Below are 25,837 nucleotides of genomic sequence, written 5' to 3' on the forward strand. Positions count from 1 at the left end.
TTATACTTCTGGCCCTTCTTTGGACACTGTGTTAACTAACCTCCAGACGAGCTTCAATGCCATACAACTCTCCTTCCGTGGCCTCCAACTGCTCTTAAATGCAAGTAAAACTAAATGCATGCTCTTCAACCGATCGCTGCCCACACCTGCCCGCCCGTCCAGCATCACTACTCTGGACGGTTCTGACTTAGAATATGTGGACAACTACAAATACCTAGGTGTCTAAGACTGTAAACTCTCCTTACAGACTCACATTTTAGCATCTCCAATCCAAAATTAAATCTAGAATTGGCTTCCTATTTCGCAACAAAGCATCCTTCACTCATGCTGCTAAACATACCCTCGTAAAACTGACTATCCTACCGATCCTTGACTTCGGCGATGTCATTTACAAAATAGCCTCCAACACTACTCAGCAAATTGGATGCAGTCTATCACAGTGCCATCTGCTTTGTCAGCAAAGCCCCACCACTGCGACCTGTATGCTCTAGTTGGCTGGCCCTCGCTTTATATTGGTCGCCAAACCCACTGGCTCCAGGTCATCTATAAGTCTTTGCTAGGTAAAGTTCTGCCATATCTCAGCTCAATGATCACCATAGCAGCACCCATCCGTAGCACGTGCTCCAGCAGGTATATCTCACTGGTCACCCCCGAAGCCAATTCCTCCTTTGGCCGCCTTTCCTTCCAGTTCTCTGCTGCCAATGTCTGGAACGAACTGCAAAAATCACTGAAGCTGGAGACTCATATCTCCCTCACTAACTTTAAGCACCAGCTGTAAAAGCAGCTCACAGATCACTGCACCTGTACATAGCCCATCTGTAAATAGCCTATACAAGTACCTCATCCCCCATACTGTTATTTATTTTGCTCCTTAGCACCCCGGTATCTCTACTTGCAAACTCATCTTCTGCAGATCTATCACTCCAGTGTTTAATTGCTATATTGTGCTTATTTCACCACTATGGCCTATTTAATCCCTTACCTCCCTTATCCTACCTCATTTGCACACACTGTATATAGACTTTTTCTATTGTATTATTGACTGCATGTTTGTTTATTCCATGTGTAACTCTGTGTTGTTGTTTGTGTCGCACTGCTTTGCTTTATCTTGACCAGGTCACAGTTGTAAATGAGAACTTGTTCACAACTAGCCTACCTGGTTAAATAAAGTGAAATAAAAAATAAAAAATAAAACTTGAGTAATTTTCTATTAAGGTATCTTTACTTTTACTGAAGTATAACAATTGTGTACTTTTCCCACCACTGTATGGTAGTAGGTGCCAGGCGCACCGGAACTGCAACTGAGTGTTTCACACTCAACCGTTTCCTGTGCGTATCAAGAATGGTCCACCACCCAAAGGACATCCAGCCAACTTGAGCCAACTTTAGATAGCATTGGAGTCAACATGGGCCAGCATCACTGTGGAACGCTTTCGACACCTTGTAGAGTCCATGACCCAACAAATTGAGGCTGTTCTGAGAGCAAAAGGGGATGGGGGTGCAACTCAATATTAGGAAGGTGTTCCTAATGTTTGGTATACTAAGTGTAGACTGTAATGATTATGTATTAGGTAATGCTGGGAAGTGTGTGTGTGTGTGTGTGTGTGTGTGTGTGTGTGTGTGTGTGTGTGTGTGTGTGTGTGTGTGTGTGTGTGTGTGTGTGTGTGTGTGTGTGTGTGTGTGTGTGTGTGTGTGTGTGACATGACGGTTGCGCATTAGTGCCATACATGACGTTCCACTCCTGTTTAAAAATGTGGAATGTTGAATCAACATCTAAATGTAATCATATCATATCCAGAGAACACCCTTATACTTGTTTACAAACACAACTTGATACATATGAGTTGATGCAAGAAACAGTTATCACAAACAGCATCCTCAAGGGCCAGCTGACCTTTTACAGAGTTGGAAAAAGTAACACTGGTTATAGCCACGATACTGTCTCTGAATCTTGATCAAAGAAATTAATAACTTAGAGAGATTGTCAGAAAGTGAGCTCTAGCTGGCCCATATAGGCTACGCATGAAAATGTCTGAAAGCAATTGGCTACACATGAACCCTAATAGTGTAGGTATCCAACTGATTTGTGCAGCAATCCATTGGTTCAGTTTTTTTTGTATAGCCAATTTGCTTAAAACAAATCACAATTCCGAAAATCCCGATTAACTTACTATTTTAATGGACTGACGTTTTGAATGTGTTGTTGTAGAGTGTGAAAGAAAATGAGAGCCAACAGTAAGGATCTCTACACGTTTTAGGCACAAAATATTGACTTCTTTGTTTGGAGAAAAAGGTACACGGTTTTTTGTTGTTGTTGCGATTCTTCGTCTAAGCCAGGAACATGTGGAAGTCATCGTGCTGAGCGGCTGGAGAGATGTGTTTCTCTGCAAGGGAAGCGCTGCGGTGCGGGCGGGGCACCGCTGGAAGTGCCGCTGAGAGAGAAGCCAGGTCAGCCGGCCTGGTCGTCTGACCTGGCTCCGTATCGCTGAGTGCAGTGAGATATAAATTCATAATGACCCTTTATCCTGTGTGTCTGTTAGGAGAGCTTCATGTTCGGGGGTGAGGCAGGGAGTCACATATCACCTTCACAGAGTCCGTAAACAGAGGCAATGGTGTGCCAAATCTGCCAACAAAGCAACTATAATTTTGTTGTTTTTCTTTATAAGCTATTGCCCAAAAAATAAGAATGACTGGAAGTTATTCTATCTGAGAGTTAAATGAAGCAAATATGTGGTTGATAGAGAGAGAGGGAGAGAGAGAGATTTGAGTTGTGTAGTTCATGGTGTTGGAGCGCCCCCTATGCGCTATGGAGGCTTGGACGATCATGTTTCCAAGTTTCGGGTTTTGAAAAGTGCCGATGAGCTCTAGGCTACACTAATGTTAGACCAAGACTCTCCAAATACAACCTATTAGTATAGTATTGTTACTATGTAATTAGATGTGTATGACAATAACATTTATTTGACTTATTTTAAACATAGGCCATCTTAATAATTAATAAAATAACCCTGGTCACATTTGTACATTTGACAGTGTGTTCCTTTTGCGTCTTTGCGCAAACATCCTTAAATGTCGCTTGATAACTCAAATGTATATTGCGTGCTTTCCTTCTATAATAGTCTCTATACCGGATTCTTATTTCTCCCCCTTTCCTACATTACTACATAGCAGAGAAATCTGACTCCCGCTCCAGTCTCACTGAGAAAACAGCTAGGACTCTTATTTTGAAAGGAACCCCATGCTGGAGCGGAGTAGAGGGGGTCATTTCCTGAGAGTTATTTACTTTGAGCCAGATGATTAGTTTTTTTTGGGAAGGATGGACTGTAACGTTGAATCAATTACAGGTCGCTGTAGCTCAAGCGCATTTGTGAGCGCGGTCGTGGATGCAGACGGAGGGGTGCACATATGCTAGCTCTCAGAGTGAAGGATCGTGGCCATAGGATTACCACTACTACACACTTGAGGAGAGGAGCCTTCACTGAGAGGAGCCCTCACCGGAGTGATTTTATGCTCCTGATTTAATTCTACTGGGATTTATCATCGAGACGCAAAAATCCAAGGGAATTTAAAAGGTTTGTATTTTAGACAAATTAGATAATCTTTTTCATTTTTGCAAACTTTAATTTCCCAAGAATCCTATTAATTGAGATAATTTTTTTCTGAAAAAATTAAAAAGTTACTAAACCGGACCACTTTTAGGCTAGTTGAATATGTCCTTCTTTGTGAAAATTCACAAAATAGCCTAGCTTTTTATTATGGCACAACATTGTGAACAATTTTCTTGATAAGAAATTATTCATCAGACCGGATCCATCCATCACACTTTGGGGGCTTTCATTATCCTAATTTCGCTACGAGGAAACATTTCACAATTCGTGTTTAAACTTTGAAGATGCATTAGCTTGCAGGCTATGTGTTACTTCTGCATTGAACGGGATTCAGTTTACCATGCAACATATGGTCTCACCTCCGGAAGACGAGCGGAGAAATGTTGCAAACTCGAATGGATAAAAGCGCTCAATTTCGGCCTTACTCCTGGAGGTGTCACCTCGAGAACTGAGCCTCCATTGTGGGATAGCGCTGCCTACCCTCTCATCTAATGGGAAACACATTGGAAAGTGGATTTCAAGTTGTTTTCGTTTCTGCGCTTGGAATGTGTGGAATTAAATGGAATAATGTGCATTGGGATTTGCTTGCTGAGATGGGAAGCAGGCTGTAGCCGATCGGATTTTAAGTTAGACACAAGAGTCATTTTGAGACCCACTACAAAAAAGTAGTGTAATGGGGACCCCATTCCTGGTTGGATGTAATTTCAGTACGCCAGACAACAAAATGCAAATAGCCTACACGCATATTGCCACCAAGAAAAGTATTCATAATTAGATTACAATTGAATGATGCACTGTATTTCTTAAGATTTAAATAATTGAGTTGAGCGCTGCACGAAAGTCAAATTTAGAACAGAGAGAACAGTCAAAGTTTTTCATCAGTGAAACTCACTGCCTTGCTTGCCTCAATGCCCCAACCACCCTTTTCATTTCGAAATGCTATCTTTATACATCTCTCTGCTATATTCCCATGGAAATCAATTCTGCACATGTGGGATTGCATTTAACAGTTTAAGTGTCTGTGGAGGACAGTGAGCTGAACATCCCTCCCTCAGCTGTTGCTCCAAAGTGTCAAGCCCAGAACGGCGCGTTTGGTAGGCTGCACATTTGTTGGGACTGTACTGTAGGCGGGGGTGAGGAAAATAGGGGAGAGGAGAACCAGCGGACAAGCGGCACATTTGCACAACAGGCTGGATAGGAAATGTCCTACACCAACGATGTGCGCAAAAGTGTCGAAGTATATTAGTCAGGATTCCCACGCTAATGTTTGTCTTACAGACTTCTCTTCAGAGGGGGCTCTTAATTATAGGCCATCTAACCCTGGGTTTGATTTGCCAGTCATAATTAGCCAGTCCGGGATGAGACAGAGCGGATTCGCACAAACAACTCTCTTACAGTCAAAGTAGCAGCAAACTGTTATAAGACAAATGGTATTTTGATAATGGATAAAAAATAATGTAGACTATTTTAATCGCCCCAATGGGAGATTAGAACAATTAGTAGATCATTTTAAATAATTATCCTATAGTCACAAATTTGTTTAAAACAAAGAATAGATTAGAGTAAAACTGGTAGACTGCATTTATGTTTCCAATGTTTTCAGCGTTGAGCGTCCGCCTCTGCTTGGAGTTGCGTCTGTCTCTGATCATTTTCTGATGGAATTCAGGGTCCGAACATCACAAACAGACAGACAACACACAGACCAGGAAAATCTGTTGACCAGAACATGACCAAACGGCAAACTAGATTAAACCTAGATTAGTTATTTAACAGCCATAAAACGTATATTGGTCGAGTTGCTTGGTTTACAAGCCAACACTGAAAAAAAGAAATGTTCTTAAATGGTTCTTCCTCAGCTCTTAAGGTTCCTTGGAAAACTCTTGCACGATAAATAACCTTTGACTTAAGTGTGGGGTTCATGACGTGGCATCTACAGTTCTTTGGAATTCTAAAATGTTATTTAAATATACTGAAGCCTGCAGATGTGTCCCTTTCATAGCACACAGACAATTGGCCAGTGTTAACTAGTGTTGATTTGTCAGTGTAACATTCCTAGTGTTGATTCACGAGTTACATTAACACTGTAAAGGGTTAAATTAACATTCAGTGGCGTAAAAGAGTGTTGGTGTTGGTGTTAACAATACAGAGTTGAACCAAAACCACACGCATCATTATCATATTTCCCAGCATACTATATTGCAGGTTGATTTTTCAAATTGTTTGCTTCAATATCTATGTTTTTGCATGTACATTGATTGATTTATTAATCTTATTCTACTCAAATATGAATAACATACATTTTTCTAAACTATTCTAATCTGTTACTTGTATTTATTACGCCCATTACTGAAATGGTTGTTACAGTTTAGATGTAGTAGTCTCATAATGTCATGTCTAAGTCTGTCCAACCCTAGCAGTCATAAAAACAACAAAAAATATCACCATTCTGTGTGTATTCTAATAGGAATTGCACATCTCTTTGCAAAGCATCATGATGTAACATGCAGGCCTGATGCAGCCTCTAAACTAAGAGTTTTATGCTGCTGTGTTAGGGAAAAACTAGGCCCTTTAAAGAAGGCCTTATGAATATTAATTATCTTAACTATTACAATTTTAATGATAACATAGTTACTTAGGATTTTAATTAGTAAAAGCCACAGTCCTGAAAATGAATGAATGCAACAACCATGTCTCTGTCACTAGCAAACACATTCATGGGTGGTACTGGTAACTCTAAAATTCACTTGAAAGGCACCCTGGGAAATATGTAAATAAGGCTTAAACCCCGACAGGAATTCCAGTTCTGGAGAGCTGAAACATTTCTGGTTTTGGATTTTTCTATGGTTCTTCAGAGACCCAAAAATTGTTCCCCTATTGCATCGCTCTCAATAACCTTCTTTAGTTCCCACTTGTATCTTTATTTTTAAGAGTGTATGGTGGTAATGTCTAGATTTTCAGTTGCAGTGAAGAAATCAACCCTATTTGTAGACGCAAACAAATATAGGTCTATTTGAAAACGTTTGTAGTGCTTTCAATGTGTTGATTAAGGGTGCTAGATTAGGCAGGTAAATCAATCAAATGGAAAATAGAGAAGGCCAGATTTAAAACTTCAAAGCAATAAGAAGAGAATGAGCACACAATTTCTGTAGTTCTATATAGCCTAATGCACATCCAGCTCATGTTGCTGCTACCAATGTGCATTGTATGGAGAAGACAAATACAGTCTGCAAGGTTGTAGCCTACCTAGCCACAGAAATGTAATATTCCTCTAGATGACATGGAACAAAGGAACTTTCCTGCTGGAGAACGGATTTACAGCCAGAAGATGCCTGATGCAAGCAAAACGTGAACTATGTCGCCCCCTAGCGATTTCAGTGCCTGAATTTATTTTTAACCTTGGCCCGTATGCTATTCAACCATATCCAACGTTTTAATAAACATCTCCCAAGAACAAACCAGCGTAATCATTGACTCATTGTGCCCTTTACAAGACCTGGCATGCCACAGTTACAACTTGAATAAGGAGAAGGACAGTCAGTCTAAATGCTGTGCTGGAGCAATAAAAGTCCACCTATTGATTTTAATTGATCAGATTGCAATGTTTTCCAAAAAGACAGAGGTATCTTCTACCATGAGTCAATGTATTTTCTCTTTGCTCAGGCTGACAGTTTTGTTTTTGCAACATCTGGTGGAACCATGTTTGACCTGCCTGTGTTTCTACTCTTCTAGCTGAATTAACCATCCGTGACCATGGATGAAATGAAGACATGTCTCATCATTGGGGTGGTCTTGTTTGGGTTGTTATCAGGTAAGAAGCTAATTTAAATAAGTAAAAACCTTTCTATCACCTGGGGGTGTATTCATTAAAACATTTACTCCAAACGGAAAATGTTTTGCAACGAAAACTAGAGTTTATATTGGATAAATTCAGGTAGGTCCCTCCTCATTTTGTTTTCCGTTTGATCTGTTTGCTTCATTTTGGTTCTTAAACAGTAAATGGTTTCTGTTCCAAGATGTAATGAATACACCCCTGGGTGTGTTCATTCGTCAGATTCCGTTGCAAATCAAAACAACCTGCCTTTTAGTTTTAGTTTTATCACTGTTAAAAACCTGTATTGTTTTGTATTGATTACCATATGGACGTTCAGTGAACTGTTGCGCTTTCCTTTAGTTACCTGCGGACTGATGCCACCGACCATTGTATCAACTGAAGATGAGTTTGTTCTCGAGCCACTCTCCGTTTTCAACATCAGCTGCACTAGTAAAAGGACCGTTGCTTGGGTCGAGCCCTTACCCGTCAACACATTTGTTTTGCCTGGATATTACACGGCCACGCTCTTCATCTATAACGCTTCCGTGACACACACCGGATATTACACCTGCATATACCAAGACAAAGAGGGCGATGAAGAGTATGATGAAGACAATGAGGCAGTCATATACGTTTTTGTCCCAGGTAAATTTGGTGGAAATGGTTGTCATTTCCATGCACCATCACTTTATTCTATTCTATTCTACTTCCCATAGCTTGCAGTTTCTTTGACCGAATAACCTTGTTTTGCCTTGTGCAGATCCCAATGTTCCGTTCGTGCCTGAGGAGCCAGGTAGCATGGTAGTTCTAGTCTATCCTGGTGAAACCATCATCCCATGCAGGGTGTCAGACCCTCACTCCCCGGTGGTCCTGAAGAGTGCTCCCAGTGGAGTAGAGGTGGACGCTGCTTATGACAACAAGATCGGCTTCATTGGCAACCTGGACGCTGGACTCTACGTCTGTGAGACCACCGTGAACGGCGTGACAACGACCAGTGACATCTACACCGTGAAGGACAACAAACGTAAGTCCAGATGTGGATGATTTGGTTGCGCTGCTTAGTTTTCATATCACATTGGTTGTATGTACACATGGCTATAAGCCGCTTTGGATAAAAACATCTGCTAAATGGCATATATTTTATTATTTAAAATCTGTCTTTGTTTACCAAAGAGAGAGAAATAGAGGGAGAGAGAGAGAGAGCGAGAGACGTGCGGTGATCTGACTGCATTGAAGAAATGACATCATGTCATTAGTACCAGGGGAGATGACTTCACAGGGTTGTTGTCAGACAGACAGAGAGAGTGTGATGGCATCAGCCTGCAGTGAACTCTGAGAGGGGGATGACCTCATGGCTGTCAGGGGGAGCAGTTGACCATGCAGGGACCTGTAGATGACCATATTGTCCCCGTTGACCGTATTGTTCCTGTTGACCATATTGTTCCTCCCTCCTGTGGTGGTCTGTACAGTGATGGAGGACTTCCATGTGGAGGTGAAGGCCAGCGAGGAGGCAGTGAGACTGGGGGAACCCTTCAACATAACCTGTGTGGCACCTCCAGGACTGCCCTACCAGCAGCAGTGGCTTCACCCCAGGAAACAGGCAAGGACCTTATCCCTCTCTCCGTCTCACTCTTTCTCTCTGTCTGTCGGTGTTTGTCACTCCTCCCACACCCTCCCTCTTTCCTCTACTTCCTCTCCCGTGTTAGCCTCCTCTCTTACCTCCCTTTTAATAATATCTATATCTCCTTGTCGTCCGTTCTCCGTAGCCCACTTCTCTTCCCTCCTTAGTATGTCTCCTTCTGTCTCTCGATCCAGCTCTCCTTCTCTCTTTCCATCCCTTATCCCTCTTGGTGTCACTACGTCTGATTCATCTCCCCAGTCTTCTTGTAGTGATGAATGGCTTGGGCTCAGGCACAGTGTGGGTCCGCGTAACATAACTCTGAGGATGGATGGGCCTTAGTTGTTAAAGGTATGTGTCACTAAGTACAGCTGTATCTCAGCGCCGTGTCCATTACCAGGGCTGGAGCCAAATGGTGCATCATGGTACTATAACCCCAGCTCTCTCTCAGTCAGACAGAGGGAAGGAGTGAGACAGTTGTTTGTTAAAAAACAGGGCAAATGGGTAGACGGAAGAAGGAAGTTCAAAGGAGAGGGGAAACAGTGAATCACGTGACCTCTGTGACCTCTGGATGTGTAGAACAGATATGCGCCCCACCTCCTCGTAACCCCAGTGAACCTAGGATGTGTGTGGATGTGTTTGAGCATTGAGTGTGTGTTAGGTCAATGGCATGTTTATATGAGGTAATGAGAGTTTGTCCATTCGTGTGTATAGTCATGCGTCATTTAGTTCATTTAAGTTTGTGTGCCAGTGTATATGATAGTAGTATGGGTAGTGGATGGAGACTTTGTCTGAAGTGTCTATGTGGATTCAAATGTACGTGTGCACCACTCTCTTTGTGTGCACTGTTCGGTAATCCCTGCATCGCATTGTGACAGAGCGTCTGTTTTAGTGGTGGGATTACTCTAAGCCCTTGTCCAGAGACAGTTGGGGTAACTAGAACTCAGGACTTCTGACTCCTGGCTTTAGTCTCAGTTGCAATTACAGGCTTTTAAAAGCCTTGGGTCCTGATTTATCTCCTGTGGACCAGCACGTGTTTTAACCATCAGCTCACAGACGGATAGAGAGACATGCTGCTCTGACATACAGAATTAAACACTAAACCTGTAAAAAGGCGGAGAAGAGTAGAGACAAGATATTTTATTTCCTAGAGATGGGGATAGACGGTGTGTGTGTGTTTGTGTGTGTGTGTGTTTGTGTCTACAGTGGTTTTAATCTCCTGTCCTCTTGTTCCTCTATCTAGGCTGTGGATGCAGTCCAGATGAAGCAGACTCTGCCTGATAGAGTGGTCTACACTCTCAGTATCCCAGCAGCCTCCTCTCAGGACAGTGGGGTGTATGAGTGCTCTATCACCAACAACTTCAATGGAGAGATCAGAGCCAACATGGTGGCTGTCACTGTCTTCGGTACGCTCGCTCATCCTTATGGCCAATCCAAAATTCTTATTGGAAAAATATGAGTGATGTTTATCACCAGTCAAACCATGCATTGTAGACATTTTGTCTTAAGACATTGCCTATCCTTCAAAAACATTTATATTTATTACCAATACCACTTAGTTGTAGATGTATTAAACAGAAACGACTTGGGATTTTTTAAGATGTATTTGAATCCAGCTGCTACTTGGTTGGACTCTTTGAAAGTAGTCTCATTGATTTCACATTAATGCGTAGAGTTAATTCATCCTGCCTGTCAGTGTCAGTATGAGGCGCTAGAGGGAAGGGGTTCTGCAGTCTCCCTACAGTAGAGTCGAGGCACACCTCTGCTTTCATCATCAGCCCCGATGCTTTATGGGATGGCTTCAACAGATGTGTGCCAGACTTTCATTTCTCTTTTTCGGTTTCTCTTGTCCTTCCTTCGGGGTGTCCCCCCTCTATTCCTCTCTTTTTCTTCTACTTCCTCTCTTTTGCACCCCTCTCTGTAGAGGAGAACTCCTTTGTGATGTTGGACCACAGTGGGATCGGAGCGGTGGAGTTTGTCAGTATGATGGAGGAGACAGAGTTCACCATCAGTATTGAAGCCTTCCCTGCTCCTAAAGTCACCTGGCTGAAAGACGGTATCACCATCACTGAGAACAGCTACTTCCTCACCAAGACCAGACGTCTGGTGGGCAACCAGTAAGATCATAACATTTGTATATAGCAACGCCGGTGTTTGTGTGTCTGTGTGTCTATGGAGCTCTGTGTGGTGTGTGCTGCACTGAGCTATGTGGTTCTCTGCCCATCTCTCAGCTATCAGAGCACTCTGACTCTTCGGCAGTCACTAGAGAAGGACAGTGGGAATTACACCATCATAGTCCTCAGCAGCGCTCACACTGCCCAGTTCTCCTTCACCCTCAAAGTGAAAGGTGAGAACAACCTCAAGCCAAGTGAAAATGCACTTCTACATGTGTGTGAACATGCATTTATGTTTCTATGTTTTCAAATGTGTTAGCAACGGAATGCGTCAGTGTGTGTGTATTATCTCAGTATCGTCCTATATCTGACAATATGTCTGCCTATGTGTGTGTGTCTTCCAGAATCAGGGCCAGTACTGTTCCAGCCAGCCTCAGCGCCAGTGCTGTTCCCCCAGAGAGAGGAGTGGATTGTTCCCCTCCACACCCCCTTCACCCTGACCTGCAGAGGCGAGGCAGAGCTGGCCTGGGACACGCCCGTGTACCTATCAGAGCAGACCGAGGAGGACAACAGCGGCCTGTTCATCACCACGGTTACCGTAGAGAACGCGACAGCAGGGCACACTGGCTTCTACATCTGCTTCTACAAAGGAGGGAACTCCACTGAGGAGGGAGAGGACAGCAGCATCTACATATATGTGCCAGGTATAGGGAAGACAGCACTGTGGTGCTGGAGTTCAATCTGTGCTAGCAATTAGAATTATAGGAAACTTACCATGCCCTCTTCTCACTTCCTCAGATCCAGAGGTGCCCTTCGTACCCTCGCTGGTGCCCTATGGCAACCACGTCCTGAATGGTCACGATGAGATGGAGATCCAGTGCCGCGTGTCGGACCCCGGTGCCAATGTGACCCTGGTCAACGCTGATACCCAGCAGGCCGTGCCCATGGCGGTCTACGACAGCAAGAGGGGTGCCGTGGGCTTCTTCAGCGCAGGAACCTACGTCTGTAAGGCCCTCGTCAACGGAGAGGAGCACCTCAGTGAGGAGTACATTGTCCACGGCTGGGCAGGGGGGTCGGAGCTGCATGTGGAGCTGAAGGCCCAGAAGACAGCCCTCTTGGTGGGAGACACCATCACTGTCATTTGTGTGGCCCGGGGGTCTGAGATACTGGAAGACCACTGGAAGTACCCTGGAAAACTGGTAAACAAAAGCACATACATAATTATTTTTCTCTTATTGGAGAGGAAATTCATTGACTCATTTTAAAATGCATTTGTTTGTTTGATTATAAATGGGTCTAACTTTTGTGTGTCTGTGTGTGTGTCAGGCGGCCCGGGGCTTGAAGTCGGTGCGTGAGAATAAGAGGGACCAGGAGATCCAGTACACATTGACTGTCCCCCAGGCCTCAGCCAAAGACAGCGGCATCTATGTCTGCTCCATCACTGACATCATCAGCAACGAGAACCAGACCAAGAAGCTGGCCATCACTGTCTATGGTACGTTTGTGTCACTGTTTATTTACCTAATATCAAGGCAGTAATCTTGGTTCATCATCTTGCTATAACTGGTAGATTGCTCTAACTACCTGTAACCTTTACATAATGTATTAATGGTTCTATCTCCATTTTCTGTCCCGATAGAAAGGCCATTCGTGTCGCTGCGCCCGGCGTTCAGTTCACAGGAGTCAGCAGATTTGGATGAGGTCAGACAGTTCCAGGCTGACATTGACTCCTTTCCCAGCGCTCAGGTCACATGGCTCAAAGATGGCCTCCCTCTCAACGACGTGGCAGCTGAGATAACCACCAGCCTCCGGCAGGTCAGCGAGACCAGGTGAGAAAGACTTCCTCTGACACCACTCAACAACACCTAAATACTCGCACACTACACTCATTGGCTAATAACATGTCCAGGTCAGCAAGATCAGGGGAGACTTCCTCTGATTTTATTCAACACTGACTGAAGAGATAGGATATACCACCATCCTGAACACAACACTCTGTGGCCAATGACAGGTTCCCAGTTCACCTAGGATGATCAGATGGCTATTATTAAGGTCTGGTGTTGTTGTGCGATGTTAGTGGAACTAGTCTCTTGTGACAGACTTAACAGCGTGTTCATGAGATTTGGTTCTGGTTGCCATGATTAGAGTGTAATCATACATGTTGTTTGGACTCTGTAGGTACCAGAGTGTTCTGACCCTGATTCGGGCCAAAGAGGAGGACAGTGGGAACTACACCATCAGAGTGCAGAACGGGAACCAGACCCACAGCCACAACTTCAGCCTGCAGGTCAAAGGTGAAGCAGAGGAATGCTCCAATCACTTCATTTGGATTTACCTTTATTTTCCTGACTAACAGGGCTCCCATACTCCCTGACACTCTTTCTTTTACCCACCTCTCTCTCTCGCTCCCCCTATCTGTGTCTCTATTGTGGTCTGACCCCCTGTTCCCTCTGTCTGTGTCCAGTGCCTGCAGTCATTGTGGACCTGAAGGACCTCCACCATGGCTCAGCCACAGGCCAGTCTGTAGTGTGTATCGCTGGAGGCATGCCCACTCCTAAGGTGGAGTGGTTCATCTGCATGAACATCAAACAGTAAGGGCCCACTCTCACGACCCTGCCTTCTTCCTCTTCATCTCTCCATTCTATCTCTTTCAGTCCAACAATAGCCCGTTTTTATTTCTTACAATTCACATACACCTACTGTACATTGTTCACCTCTACCTGGCCACTTCATATGCTACTATGCCCAATGTGACAATGTCATGGTATCATTTGGACTCATGTCTTTACCCTCCCTCCCTCCCTCCCTCCCTCCCTCCCTCCCTCCCTCCCTCCCTCCCTCCCTCCCTCCCTACCCTGTCCAGCTGTGCCAATGACTCGTCTCAGTGGGTGCCCCTGCCTACCAACAACACAGAGATCACTGTGGAAGCGCACATGGACCAGGACAAACAGCTGGAGAGTCGAGTGATCTTTGGGCATCTGGAGAACACCTTGGCCGTTCGCTGCCTGGCCAGGAACGAGATGGCCGCCGTCAGCAGGGAGGTCAAACTGGTGTCACAAGGTGAGACATACACTCACCAAGTCACACTTACCTCCTCCTTCAGTTAAACAACAAACACGGTTGGCAGAGTGTGGTGAATGGATTTACAGTATCTTAGATTGCCATTTTGCCTGCGATATATTTTCTCCCTCCGCTAGTCTCCTCTTTTACTAGCTAGTTTCTTCCTGTAGTTGCTTCCCTTTGTGACACTTGAAAGTGATAGGCATTGAAGAGACTTTGCTGGGCTGTCAGTGTTGAGGCAGCTGTCTGGTAAAGCTATCTGTGGTGGCGCAGCGTGTCCCACATGGTCATTGTGCAGCTGTGTGTTAGCCTGGGAGACTTTTACTGTGAAAAGTGAATCTCCAGTAGTTTAAGCCATTTGGTCCCTCCAGCTGTGCCCCCCTCCCCAACCCTGCCCATCTCCTTAATCCCTTCAACACACCTTTTGAGGCCCCACTGGCTTGGCTGATTGGATGTGAGACTGCATGCTGAACTATACAATTTAAATAGGGTATTTGGATTGCCATGTTGAAGTTCTTCATATTTGACCTCATTTGGGGTTTTTCAATTCATCAAACTAACATTCCCATATTGACTTACATTGATTTCTCCATGTTATTTTTGTTCTCTGTGGCATTCTCCATGTTGTGCTCTCCATCTCATGTGTGTGTGGTGGTTCTCTTCCTGAACAGACCCTCACTCAGAGCTGACTGTAGCTGCTGCTGCCCTGGTGCTGCTGGTCTTTGTCATCATCTCACTCATTGTTCTGGTCATTATCTGGAAACAGGTACAGCAGATGATCAATGCCCCTCACACACAAGCACAAACCCACCCATCCACTCACTCACTCACTCACTCACTCACTCACTCACTCACTCACTCACTCACTCACTCACTCACTCACTCACTCACTCACTCACTCACTCACTCATTCACTCACTCACTCACTCACTCACTCACTCACTCACTCACTCACTCACTCACTCACCCACCCACTCACTCACTCACTCACTCACTCACTCACTCACTCACTCACTCACTCACTCACCGAATCATTAAATCATTCATCTACACTTTAAGTGTCCTAGAGCCTTAGGTACTGATCTGTTTTGCTATGTCCTCTGTCCTACAGAAGCCTCGCTATGAGATCCGTTGGAGGGTGATAGAGTCAGTGAGCCCTGATGGCCATGAGTACATCTACGTGGACCCCATGCAGCTACCCTATGACTCCAGATGGGAGTTCTCTCGCGATGGGCTCGTACTGGGTGAGAGCCGACTGCACTGCTTCCTCTCTCTGTGATCTTACTGTGGTCATGTTCTTGTCAGAGTGTCACATCACCATGTTCGGGTGGTCAGAGTGTCACAGCACCATGGTCTGATGGTCGTGTTCTGGTCAGGCTGTGGTCTGGATGTCTCCCTCTGGTCTTTGAAGTGAAGATGTGATAAGGCCATCTGGCCTGGCAGACAGGGGTGGCTGGGACGTGCTGCCTAGGGTTTGGTTGTGACTCACTGATCAAAGAGAATCTCAACCACTGGGGACCTGGGGAAGTCACTGATGAGAGGGCAGAGGCAGACGTGTGTACGTGTGTTTTTGTCTGTCTGTGTGTGTGTGTGTGTGTGTGTGTGTGTGTTGTTGTTTGCTTGCCTGTCTACGTTTGTGTATTTGTTTACACTCCATGTTAACTGATCGTATGCCATGTTTGGTGTGTCCGCAGGACGTATCCTGGGCTCTGGGGCGTTTGGGAAGGTGGTGGAGGGAACTGCATACGGACTCAGCCGCTCCCAGCCCGTCATGAAGGTGGCCGTGAAGATGCTGAAACGTGAGTTGACCACAGACAGCTATAGAGAGGATCATTAAGGCCTGTGGAGATTGCCTGGAGAGAGCTGTGTCCTTGAACACCATCAGAGTCACAACAATACCTTTAGGCTCAGACACACCGGTAGCCTTTGCCGGCCGAGAGTACTTAGCACCTCTGAACGGAGTGCCGGCCGTAATTTGTCAACTGAGTGCAAACCGATTCTACACGTAGAATCACATGAAAATGTTGACAGTCAGACGTCCATCAGCGGGTGGTCCATAAAACACACACATCTGCACGGCAGATCCACATTCGGTGCGGTGTGTGTGCTCCCTTACGTTGTGATTGATGAAACAATTGCAGGCATTGATGGGTGTTGTCGATGTTGATTGATTGTGTGTGATGGACTGACAGTTGCGGTGTGATTGATTTGTTTCTCGTTGCAGCCACGGCCCGCTCCAGTGAGAAACAGGCCCTGATGTCAGAGCTGAAGATCATGACTCACCTGGGCCCTCACCTCAACATCGTCAACCTGCTTGGGGCCTGTACCAAGTCAGGTGACTACACACGCACAAATGAACGCACACACACACACACACACACAGTTTTGATAGCCAAGAAGGGAAATTGCCATTTCTCTCTGAGCCAATGGTGGATGTGGTATTTTAATAGGGTTTTTATGAGTGTAAAAGCTTGCCCTCTTGACGTTGCTTTTAGCCTTTACGAGCCTCTGATAAGACTAGCCAGCAGACTGACGCCTGTGTCTCTATCTCTTTGTTCTGTTCCCATGCAGGCCCCACCTACATCATCACTGAGTACTGCTTCTATGGAGACCTTGTCAACTACCTGCACAAGAACAGAGAAAACTTCATCAGCGTGCACCCAGAGAAGACCAAGAAAGACCTGGACATCTTTGGCATCAACCCTGCAGACGAGAGCAGCAGGAGGTAAAGAGACATCCCAGCTAGCACATTTGGTTCCTTGGAAGTTGTGACAACCTACTTTTTTGGTTTCGCATTTCTGAGAAAGGAAAGTGAACATTTAGCCAGTTCTGGGAATGTAGATTTTTAAGTTGTAGGGAGGTTCTGAGAACATTTTACTGTGATTCCCTGAAAGTTTTCCTGGAAGATTTTATTAGCGTTCTGAGAACGTAAATTCTAGGTTATTTGAAGGTAATTAAATCACGTTCTGAGAACATGTTTCAATAAGAATTAATAACCTTGCTAGGTTAGGTTAACGGTTTTGAACAGATAAGACACATGGAAATTAATTTGCTTAGGTATTAATCATGGAAACACATAAAAATGCTTATTGTGGCACGGCTTCAGTGAGATTCAAACCTATGATCTTGTGTGTTTTATCCATGGAATTAGTCACTGCGCCACTAGGATGGGGCAAACATACCATGTTTTTTTTACTCATACAAAGCTGTTCATTTTAGTCTATTCAAACAGATCCCATTTCAAAGGAAACAAGCACTCATTAAGATTAGGTGTGGCCAATTAGTGGGCGGGCCAACACTCCTGAACACAGAGGATAGAGAGAGTCTTGTTGACGCTGAGATTGGAATGTATATGTTTTAAATAACACTCTTAGAATGTTCTTTGAACATTACTAATGTTTTCTTGTGTTTTTTTATGGAACATTTTCTTAATGTTCAGAGAACATGACTTTAAATATAATCATGAGGAAACCTGCAGAAAACATTATGCTGAATAACTGAAATTCTCACAGAAGAACATTGTTTCTTAACATTCTCTGAACAATTTCAGAACGTCACTTTAAATAGAACCATGATGAAACCTGTGGGAAACGTTATGCTGAAGTACTGAAATTCCCACTTAAGAAACATATGGTTCTCAGAATGTTATGTGCTAGCTGGGTTTTCTGCACCATTCCCAGAAGGTTGTATGCAACTTAACGATAGGACAACCACGCTCTCAACCAAGCTCTAAGAATCATATGGTTCTCAGAACATTGTGTGCTAGCTGGGCTATAGGATCAGCTCCGAAAACATACACAGGAGCGCACACTCACACACAGGCCAGGAAACACAGACACCCACCCCTCTGTCGTGTGTCCCTCTCTTCAGTTGCTCCTCCTTTACCCCACTCAGTCATTCTGTCTCATTGACGCAGCACTTTACTGCACTCGCTCAGTAACATAACGTAACCCTACCCCAGGCTTCCTCATGGCTGAGGGGGTTGTCTGGCGTCTTCCACTAATCAAATTTGTGTCTGAAGTGGTACTCGGCTTTCAGGCTAATCACATTACTCTTGTTTGGCACCTGTTAATGGTCTCTGTCCAGCTCATCTGTGTTTGCTGATCTGTGTTGACGGATGACTCACAATGACCACATTTCAGAGTGTGACCACACCATGATTTAATCTCAACCACCCTGACCATCAACCACACCCTCTATGTAGGGAACCTCACGACATACAGTACACTGGGCCTTCTTAGAGAACCAACATGACTGTTGTTGGTCTCTTCCCAACCTCCTCTTCTCCCTCTCTCTCTCCCTGTCACCATGCAGCTATGTGATCCTGTCCTTTGAGAGTGGTAAAGGGGACTACATGGACATGAAGCAGGCAGACACCACGCAGTATGTGCCCATGCTGGAGATGAGTGATGCCTCCAAGTACTCCGACATCCAGAGGTCCGAATACAACCACCCGCCATCACAGAAGGGTGGTGAGTACACAGTCTGACAGCCTCCTTCTCTTCCCTTATGCTCTTCCTCTCTTAATCTAACTCTCCTTGCCCTCTCGCCGTGTGGCTTGGCTGCGTTGGCTGACGTGCAGGGTTTAAGTCAGTGCTGGTTGTGTTGAGGGGTCCACCCTTCTCAGTATGTAGGCCTGCCTGGGCCGGCCTGTAATCATATAGAGCGGGTAATTGTAGCACACATAATAATGCATCGTTCTCCCTGCCATTAGGAATAAACAGGTTACAGCAACCAGTTCTATATTTACATGCACATAAACATACAAACACTTTATTCACTCACTCATAGACCGACTGAAGCTAAATGGGTTTGTGTGTCTGTGTGTTTTCCTGATCCAGATAGTGAGATGGACAACATGCTGTCAGGGGATGGTAACGAGGGCCTCAGCACCACAGACCTGCTCAGCTTCACCTACCAGGTGGCCAGAGGCATGGAGTTCCTATCCTCTAAGAACGTGAGTGACCAAGGGCTGGGAATGATTGTAGATCAGAGGGACTGGTAACATGATGTTAGTTCAGTGCGGTGGGCTGGGGATGATGTCATACAATAGAATAGCTACCCAACAGACAGGTGACGATATCAACTAGAGACACAGAGGTGAGCCTAGGAAACCATATCCATCTTTTAACGGTCTGACTTAGCAACTAAAGAAGGAAGTGGTGGCGACATGATTCCATTGGCTTAGCAGAAGCTGGAGCCACTGGCAAGCTGGTTCTGTCCTCTCTGTTGGTACACAGCAGGGAGTGGGTCGGTTGCCACGTCAACACTGTACATTTCATGGGTAACCACGGTAATGATGGCAGGCAGGTTGTGGGCTGCTGTTGTGCTTGATGACAGCTGTGAAAGCCAAGAGGTTGGCTAAATCAGGGGTTGTGTGATAAGCGGCCCTGTGAAGGCTGAGCTCACTGCTCAGGAGACAGGCCAGGTCTTTATATAGAACACCCTGGAATTACACTGGGTACAAAGCAGCTATAAGCTCCTCATAACAGCCTCCTAGTTATTATCCTTGAATATACTCTGGGCCGGAGTGGTCAGTCAAGGCCGTGTCTTAGGCTGGCTTGTTGCCATAAAGCCACCCTTTAAACACAAGGAGGTGAGAGAGAATAAAAGGAAAGGATGTGTGTTTTGATTGAATTGAGATGAATGAAATGCGGAATTTTGCGGTGTAGTGTGTGCATCGGGACCTGGCTGCCAGGAATGTCCTGCTCTCTCAGGGGAAGATAGTAAAGATCTGTGACTTTGGCCTGGCCAGAGACATCATGCACGACAACAACTACGTCTCCAAAGGCAGCGTGAGTATTCCTCTAGGACGATACTGGCTGTTTGTGTACCCTGATGAGCTTAAACATGTATCTGTGAAGGTGGTTTGTCCCCTGCTTGTTCATGTTAGCAGTCCAGTATGGTCCACTATTGTATTGTCCGTTATACGAGTGCAGTGTGTTTTATCCGTCTGCGCTCTGTGTTGACCACAGACCTTCCTGCCAGTGAAGTGGATGGCTCCTGAGAGTATCTTTGACAACATGTACACCACCCTAAGTGACGTCTGGTCCTACGGCATCCTCCTCTGGGAGATCTTCTCTCTAGGTGAAGCTCAGCTGACCCCTGACCTTTTTCAGTGACACGTTAACAGCAGCATGTTAGCGAGACGGCTGACTCCAGATCAGTGTGTAGATACAGTGTGTTGACAGTGGTACTGGTGTTTGCTGGTGTACTGATGGCAGTGTGTTTGTGTTAAAGGTGGCACCCCATACCCAGGGATGGTAGTGGACTCCAGCTTCTACAACAAGATCAAGACTGGCTACAGGATGGCCAAACCTGAGCACGCCCCCGCTGATGTGTATGTACATATATTTTTTTATATAATTATTATATGTTGTGTTGTGTACATTATTATGCCAAAACACTTTTTGAAACACTGGATTAGATAACATGAAAATACTACGGAAGGCCATGTACTACTGCTGTAAAAGTCGAACGCACAGTACTAAACTGTGATGTACAATGCCATGGCATGACTCTAACACTAAATGATACCATGCTGTTCCTCCCTGCACTGTTTGTCCTGCTCTATCTGTTTAACTAGTGTGTTTTCCCTCCTCCAGGTATGAGATGATGATGAAGTGTTGGAATAGTGAGCCTGAGAAGAGGCCTTCCTTCTTCAGCCTGAGTGAGAGCGTGGCCTCACTGCTGCCTTCCGGCTACAAGAGGGTGGGTGTCTCTACTGTATGACCTCTGACCTAACGGCCTCTAACAGGGTTCCTCACACCTGCTTTCTAATCTCCCTGTCTCTTTCATTTCTGACCCTGACCTATGACGTTAGAACCTACTCTTCACTCTTATCATTTATGTTCCTTTCTATCAGTCTCATCCCCCTTTTACCTTACCTGACCGATCCTATTTTTCACCAGGAGCGGAGTAAGTGTGTCAACCATCCTCTTTCTCCTCCCCCAGCATTGGGTCATGTTATAGTTCTACATTACTAATAAAGTGTAGAAGTTCATCTAAAACCAGACTCACAAACTCCAACCACTTCCCCCGAACTCTGCCAGTTGAGTGTGTTTCTGTGGGCTCTGCCAGTTGAGTGTGTTTCTGTGGGCTCTGCCAGTTGAGTGTGTTTCTGTGGGCTCTGCTAGTTGAGTGTGTTTCTGTGGGCTCTGCCAGTCGAGTGTGTTTCTGTGGGCTCTGCCAGTCGAGTGTGTTTCTGAGTGTTTTTCTGTGGGCGCTGTGCATTTCCGCTGTGTTAAAGCCCAGCCCTGGCGGTGATTAGAATGCTAATGCTCCAGCTGGCGGTCAGTGGCCAGCCCCAACCACTGTAGTGACGCGGCAACAGCAGCCCCAGCTCCCAGGTCTCGCCTCCGTCCACCGGCTAGGCTAACCGTAACGAGCATATTAAACAGCACGCCACACGTGGCACATCAAACCTCCTCCTCTCCCCACTACTCTGCTTTAATGGCCCAGGAGAGTGGAGGAGCTGGCTCCCATTTTAGCACCTCGGATTGAGGTTGGCTGGGCTAGGGTGGGGGAAATGTGGTTCACTGTATGGGTCTCACCACCAGGCTAACAGACCGACTGAGTGAGAACACACATCCCAATGACAGCTGGTTGAACTGGTTCACGTGTTATATCAGTTTTAGGATTCATCAGATTTCTGAGTTTTGTGATTTATGAAGCTGATGCAGCTGTTTTGGAGGTACTGTATGGGAGTTACCAGAGCACTAAATAACTCTGACTAGTACAGGCCAAAAGTATTTCCTTTATATGCACAGTGCTCTTGGCTTTAGAAACAGCTAGCTGTATAGCGATGTTTTCTGCATGGTACTGTAGACATTCTGCTCCAATGCTACTAGATGGGTTGATGTTCATTGTGCCCTCTCTTTCTCTGATTGTGCAGTGTTTCGAGAGGGTGAACCATGAGTTCCTGAAGAGTGACCACCCGGCAGTGACCAGGGTCCAGGTGGAGAATGACGACACCTACGTTGGGATCACCTATAAGAACCAGGGCAAGTCGAAAGACAGGGAGAGTGGCTTCGACGAGCAGCGCCTCAGCTCTGACAGTGGTTACATCATCCCCCTCCCTGACCTGGACCCCCTGTCTGATGACGAGTACTGCAAGAGGAATCGCCACAGGTAGGCTACCACCTCAGTGTCAGACATGTCTATCTTCATTTCAGACCCTTATAAGTGGTACAGATTGATAACACTGTTTTACACCAAAACATGTGCTAGTCCTGTCTAGCAAATCCAGCAAGTGAGATACCCGTCTTATTTAACTCATGGTCACTCCTGTATACTATACCCCATCCACTCCCATTAGCTGTTTAGTAACACTAACCTGCTCCTGTCTGTCCTGTGTAGCTCTCAGACGTCTGAGGAGAGTGCCATAGAGACGGGCTCCAGCTCCACGCTGGCCAAGAGAGAAGGAGAGACCCTGGAGGACATCACCCTATTGGATGAGATGTGTCTGGACTCAGAGCTGGTGGAGGACAGCTTTCTGTGACAGGCCTGGAGAAACCTAAAGCCTGCCAAAGAGAGAGGGATATTGGGGGGAAAGACACCTGAACATAGACCCTTAAACCACCCACTCGTCCTCGCCACCCCTATCTCAAACCCACCTCATCCCCCGCCCCACACACCTCCAGTCCTCTTAGGAGGACAGAGAAAAACCACTTCACTGCTTGGATGAGTCTGTGGCCAGATCATGGTATGCCTTCTGTTCCCTCCTCAGAAAGCACCCCTTGTGGGGCTGGAGGGACGTGCATGGATAGATGGATAGTTGGGACACTGAGGACTCGCCACTATCCTGTGGTTACTGAGTCTCTATAGAAGGTCAGTTTTGGATGGGACTAAGAGCACATGAGGAGAACATGGAGGAAGATAGATTTTTATATAAATGTATAGAACCTTATTGTAATGGGCATTCCGAACAGCAACATAAGCAAGGATGGATGGAGGGATCAGAATGGATCAGGCGTGAAAATGAACAGCAGAATGAACAGCAGTTTATCTCAGCCATGCAGAACCACTACAGACAGACCCACTATTTAAACCACATCACACCAGTGCCAGCAAACAGACCAGTACGAGGCCAGCTACACAACAGACAGCTTTACTTCACAACTCACCTACCTGCAGCATATGATCTATAACTACAATATATCTGATGCTGGCACAATCAGTAGTAATACTTTGATTAAAAAGCACAACATCTGGACTATGTATATGTTTTTATATGCAATTATACAGCATTTGTTGTCAATAGCTAAATAAGTGCAGCAGTTCAATTAAAAAAAATAAAAACGTTTTATCACGCATATACAGTATATATATAAATATGTATATTTTTTTAATACTGCGTCGAGGAAGGTGATGATATGGGTTTTAAATTAAGAATACAACTAACTTCCAAAACTAGACTCCATAGAACATAATCCATTACATTATGTAAATTATGAAATGGGAATTTGTTTATTCAAATTGTAAAATGAACTCATGCTAAGTATGAGTGACATTGAACCTGGGCCAAAGTACATTTATGTGCATTAGTACAGCATGGAAGAATAATTGTTGTTTTCAAGCTTATGCCATTGTAATAATAGTAATGAATTGATGTTAATAATAAACACAGAGCGTTATTCACTGCAGATAAAGGAAGAGAACAAGTGAGGAAAAACACCATAGTCGTCTGATTTGACAGATCTCATGATTCTCAAAGCCAAGGAGCTGGTACATCTTCCAAATCAGAGAGGACGTTATGCATGTGTTGTTCTGATTGGTAGCAGTGATTTAGCTGAAGTCGTATGTACAGCCATTTTGCTGTCCTGTACAAAGACAAAAGTACATGTGTTAAATACACTAGTTTTCTACACATAACGTGATGTCAGCAACATACATCATTATGTGTATGTTTAATGTTTAGTCCTGTAGTATTTCCTACCAGCTGTCCTCACTGCTTTCGTCTGTCTCTACCGTCGACTGTGATGTTCTCTGTGATCACATTAAAACTGTAGCACTTTTTTGTATTTTCCTTGTATTTGATGTGTGAAATGATTGGGCTTTTTGCTGAGAGAAGGGCTTGGTTTGGCTCTGGGAGGTTCCCTCTCTATGGCAACAGCGTTGTGAATGTAGAGTGGAAGAAGTGGGGGAAAGAGAGGTATGAAGTATAATCCACGGTACAGTATCTGTAATTATAGGTAGTTATCACCAATACCCGGAAATGATCCTCCCGTTTCAACGTTTCATTATGCATTATGTACATTCAGATGATTTCTATTTCAATAAATGATTTAATAGTGTCTCTTGTTTGGAAATCTGTTTCCCTTTCTTTCTTTCTTTTTTGTAAATGTTTGACACACACACACACACACACAACATTCTCCATGATAAAAACTGGTAAAACTAAACGATACCATTTTATAGAGGTGGTTTATAATTATGGTTTGGTAGGTAAGAGAAGGGGTCAAGGGTTAGTTTACCTGGCTGACGTCACTTCCGATTTTCTAACGGCTTGCCACCAGTTGTGCTTGTTCTCTCTAACCCAGAAACCGATAAGTGGTCAAGTGGTCGAGGGTCAATTCGTTAGTAGGTGGAGGAGTATGCTTGCCTCATTACCTACTATGAGAGAGGATGCACAAGAGTACGTTGTTTTGTCGATTGGAGAAAGCATGCACACATTTAAAAACAGTACGCTACTTATCCTTTTATCTATAAAATGTCTTGCACGACTAGCTAAATTAGTTTTTATCACTTTACACATTTAATTGGGATTTCACCCCAGTAAACGTCATTTTCCTAATGATGCACGACTGGAGGAGTCTCATTTCATACAAACACATTTGTCTCCACGTTTCCTCTCGTCGCCTCCTATACAAAGACAAACTATAGACTACTAGGGCTAGGCTACACAACACAACAACCAACACACAATTCTGGTGCAACTGACATTGATTATTAATTAGCCCAGTAGTGTTGTCGTCTCCATCCCATAATAAACCCCCATGACACAATTTCATAAACAGAATAGCTACACTGAATGCAGTCTCAGAGAAGGCCACTAGGTTGCATGATAATCCCACCTTTGAGTTCAGGGATAAAATCCATAGTTATAGTCATGCAGATTATGTATAATCATAAATGCATGATTTGTGGGAAAAAAATGTAGTGTGTCATTTCTTATATATATTTTTTTGTATTGTTTATTTATCAAAATAATATTTCCAACAATCGGTATTAATACCAAAGTTTTTTTTATTTTTATAACTAACCAAATATATACCACAGCCTGTTGTTTCCAATGGGAGCAAATGATTCATAGTGGGCAGAACAAGCGAAGAGGTGGGCAGAGCCAAGCATGAGCTAGTGAGATCCTATTGGTGCATTCTAGTTTGTATTTGCATTTCTGTGATGTGCATGTGTGCAATAACTCAATTCGCTCTTGCACTCCTAAACAACACACTTTTTAAAAACTTTGGTAAAGGGTAAAGTCTACAAAACGTAGTCCACTCTGTTCGTAACATATTCTAGTTTTGGGAACAGAAAACTGTATTGAGATCAAATATTCAATCGTTGAGACAATTTGCAGAATGTAGGCCAAAATCCATCTATCTCCATCTTCTCCCACTGCCGG

General features: G+C 44.6%; 1 protein-coding gene across 1 annotated transcript; it reads left to right on the forward strand.

Moving 5' to 3' along the window:
* The first annotated feature begins 3,307 nt into the window (after positions 1-3,307).
* On the forward strand, positions 3,308-24,506 carry pdgfra (platelet-derived growth factor receptor, alpha polypeptide). Its single transcript, XM_071406368.1, has 28 exons — positions 3,308-3,572; positions 7,338-7,416; positions 7,780-8,064; positions 8,180-8,443; positions 8,889-9,019; positions 10,281-10,443; positions 10,962-11,154; positions 11,269-11,384; positions 11,556-11,855; positions 11,950-12,350; positions 12,478-12,646; positions 12,791-12,980; positions 13,330-13,445; positions 13,616-13,742; positions 14,015-14,211; positions 14,883-14,977; positions 15,323-15,455; positions 15,906-16,010; positions 16,436-16,546; positions 16,783-16,936; positions 18,526-18,683; positions 19,053-19,168; positions 19,884-20,006; positions 20,187-20,298; positions 20,452-20,551; positions 20,817-20,922; positions 22,106-22,341; positions 22,570-24,506. Exons 2-28 carry the CDS (start codon positions 7,359-7,361, stop codon positions 22,709-22,711), a joined length of 4,401 nt encoding a protein of 1,466 aa, XP_071262469.1. The 5' UTR covers positions 3,308-3,572; positions 7,338-7,358; the 3' UTR covers positions 22,712-24,506.
* Positions 24,507-25,837: the final 1,331 nt, after the last annotated feature.

This window comes from Salvelinus alpinus, chromosome 6 (assembly GCF_045679555.1).
Source record: "Salvelinus alpinus chromosome 6, SLU_Salpinus.1, whole genome shotgun sequence".
Lineage (NCBI taxonomy): Eukaryota > Metazoa > Chordata > Actinopteri > Salmoniformes > Salmonidae > Salvelinus > Salvelinus alpinus.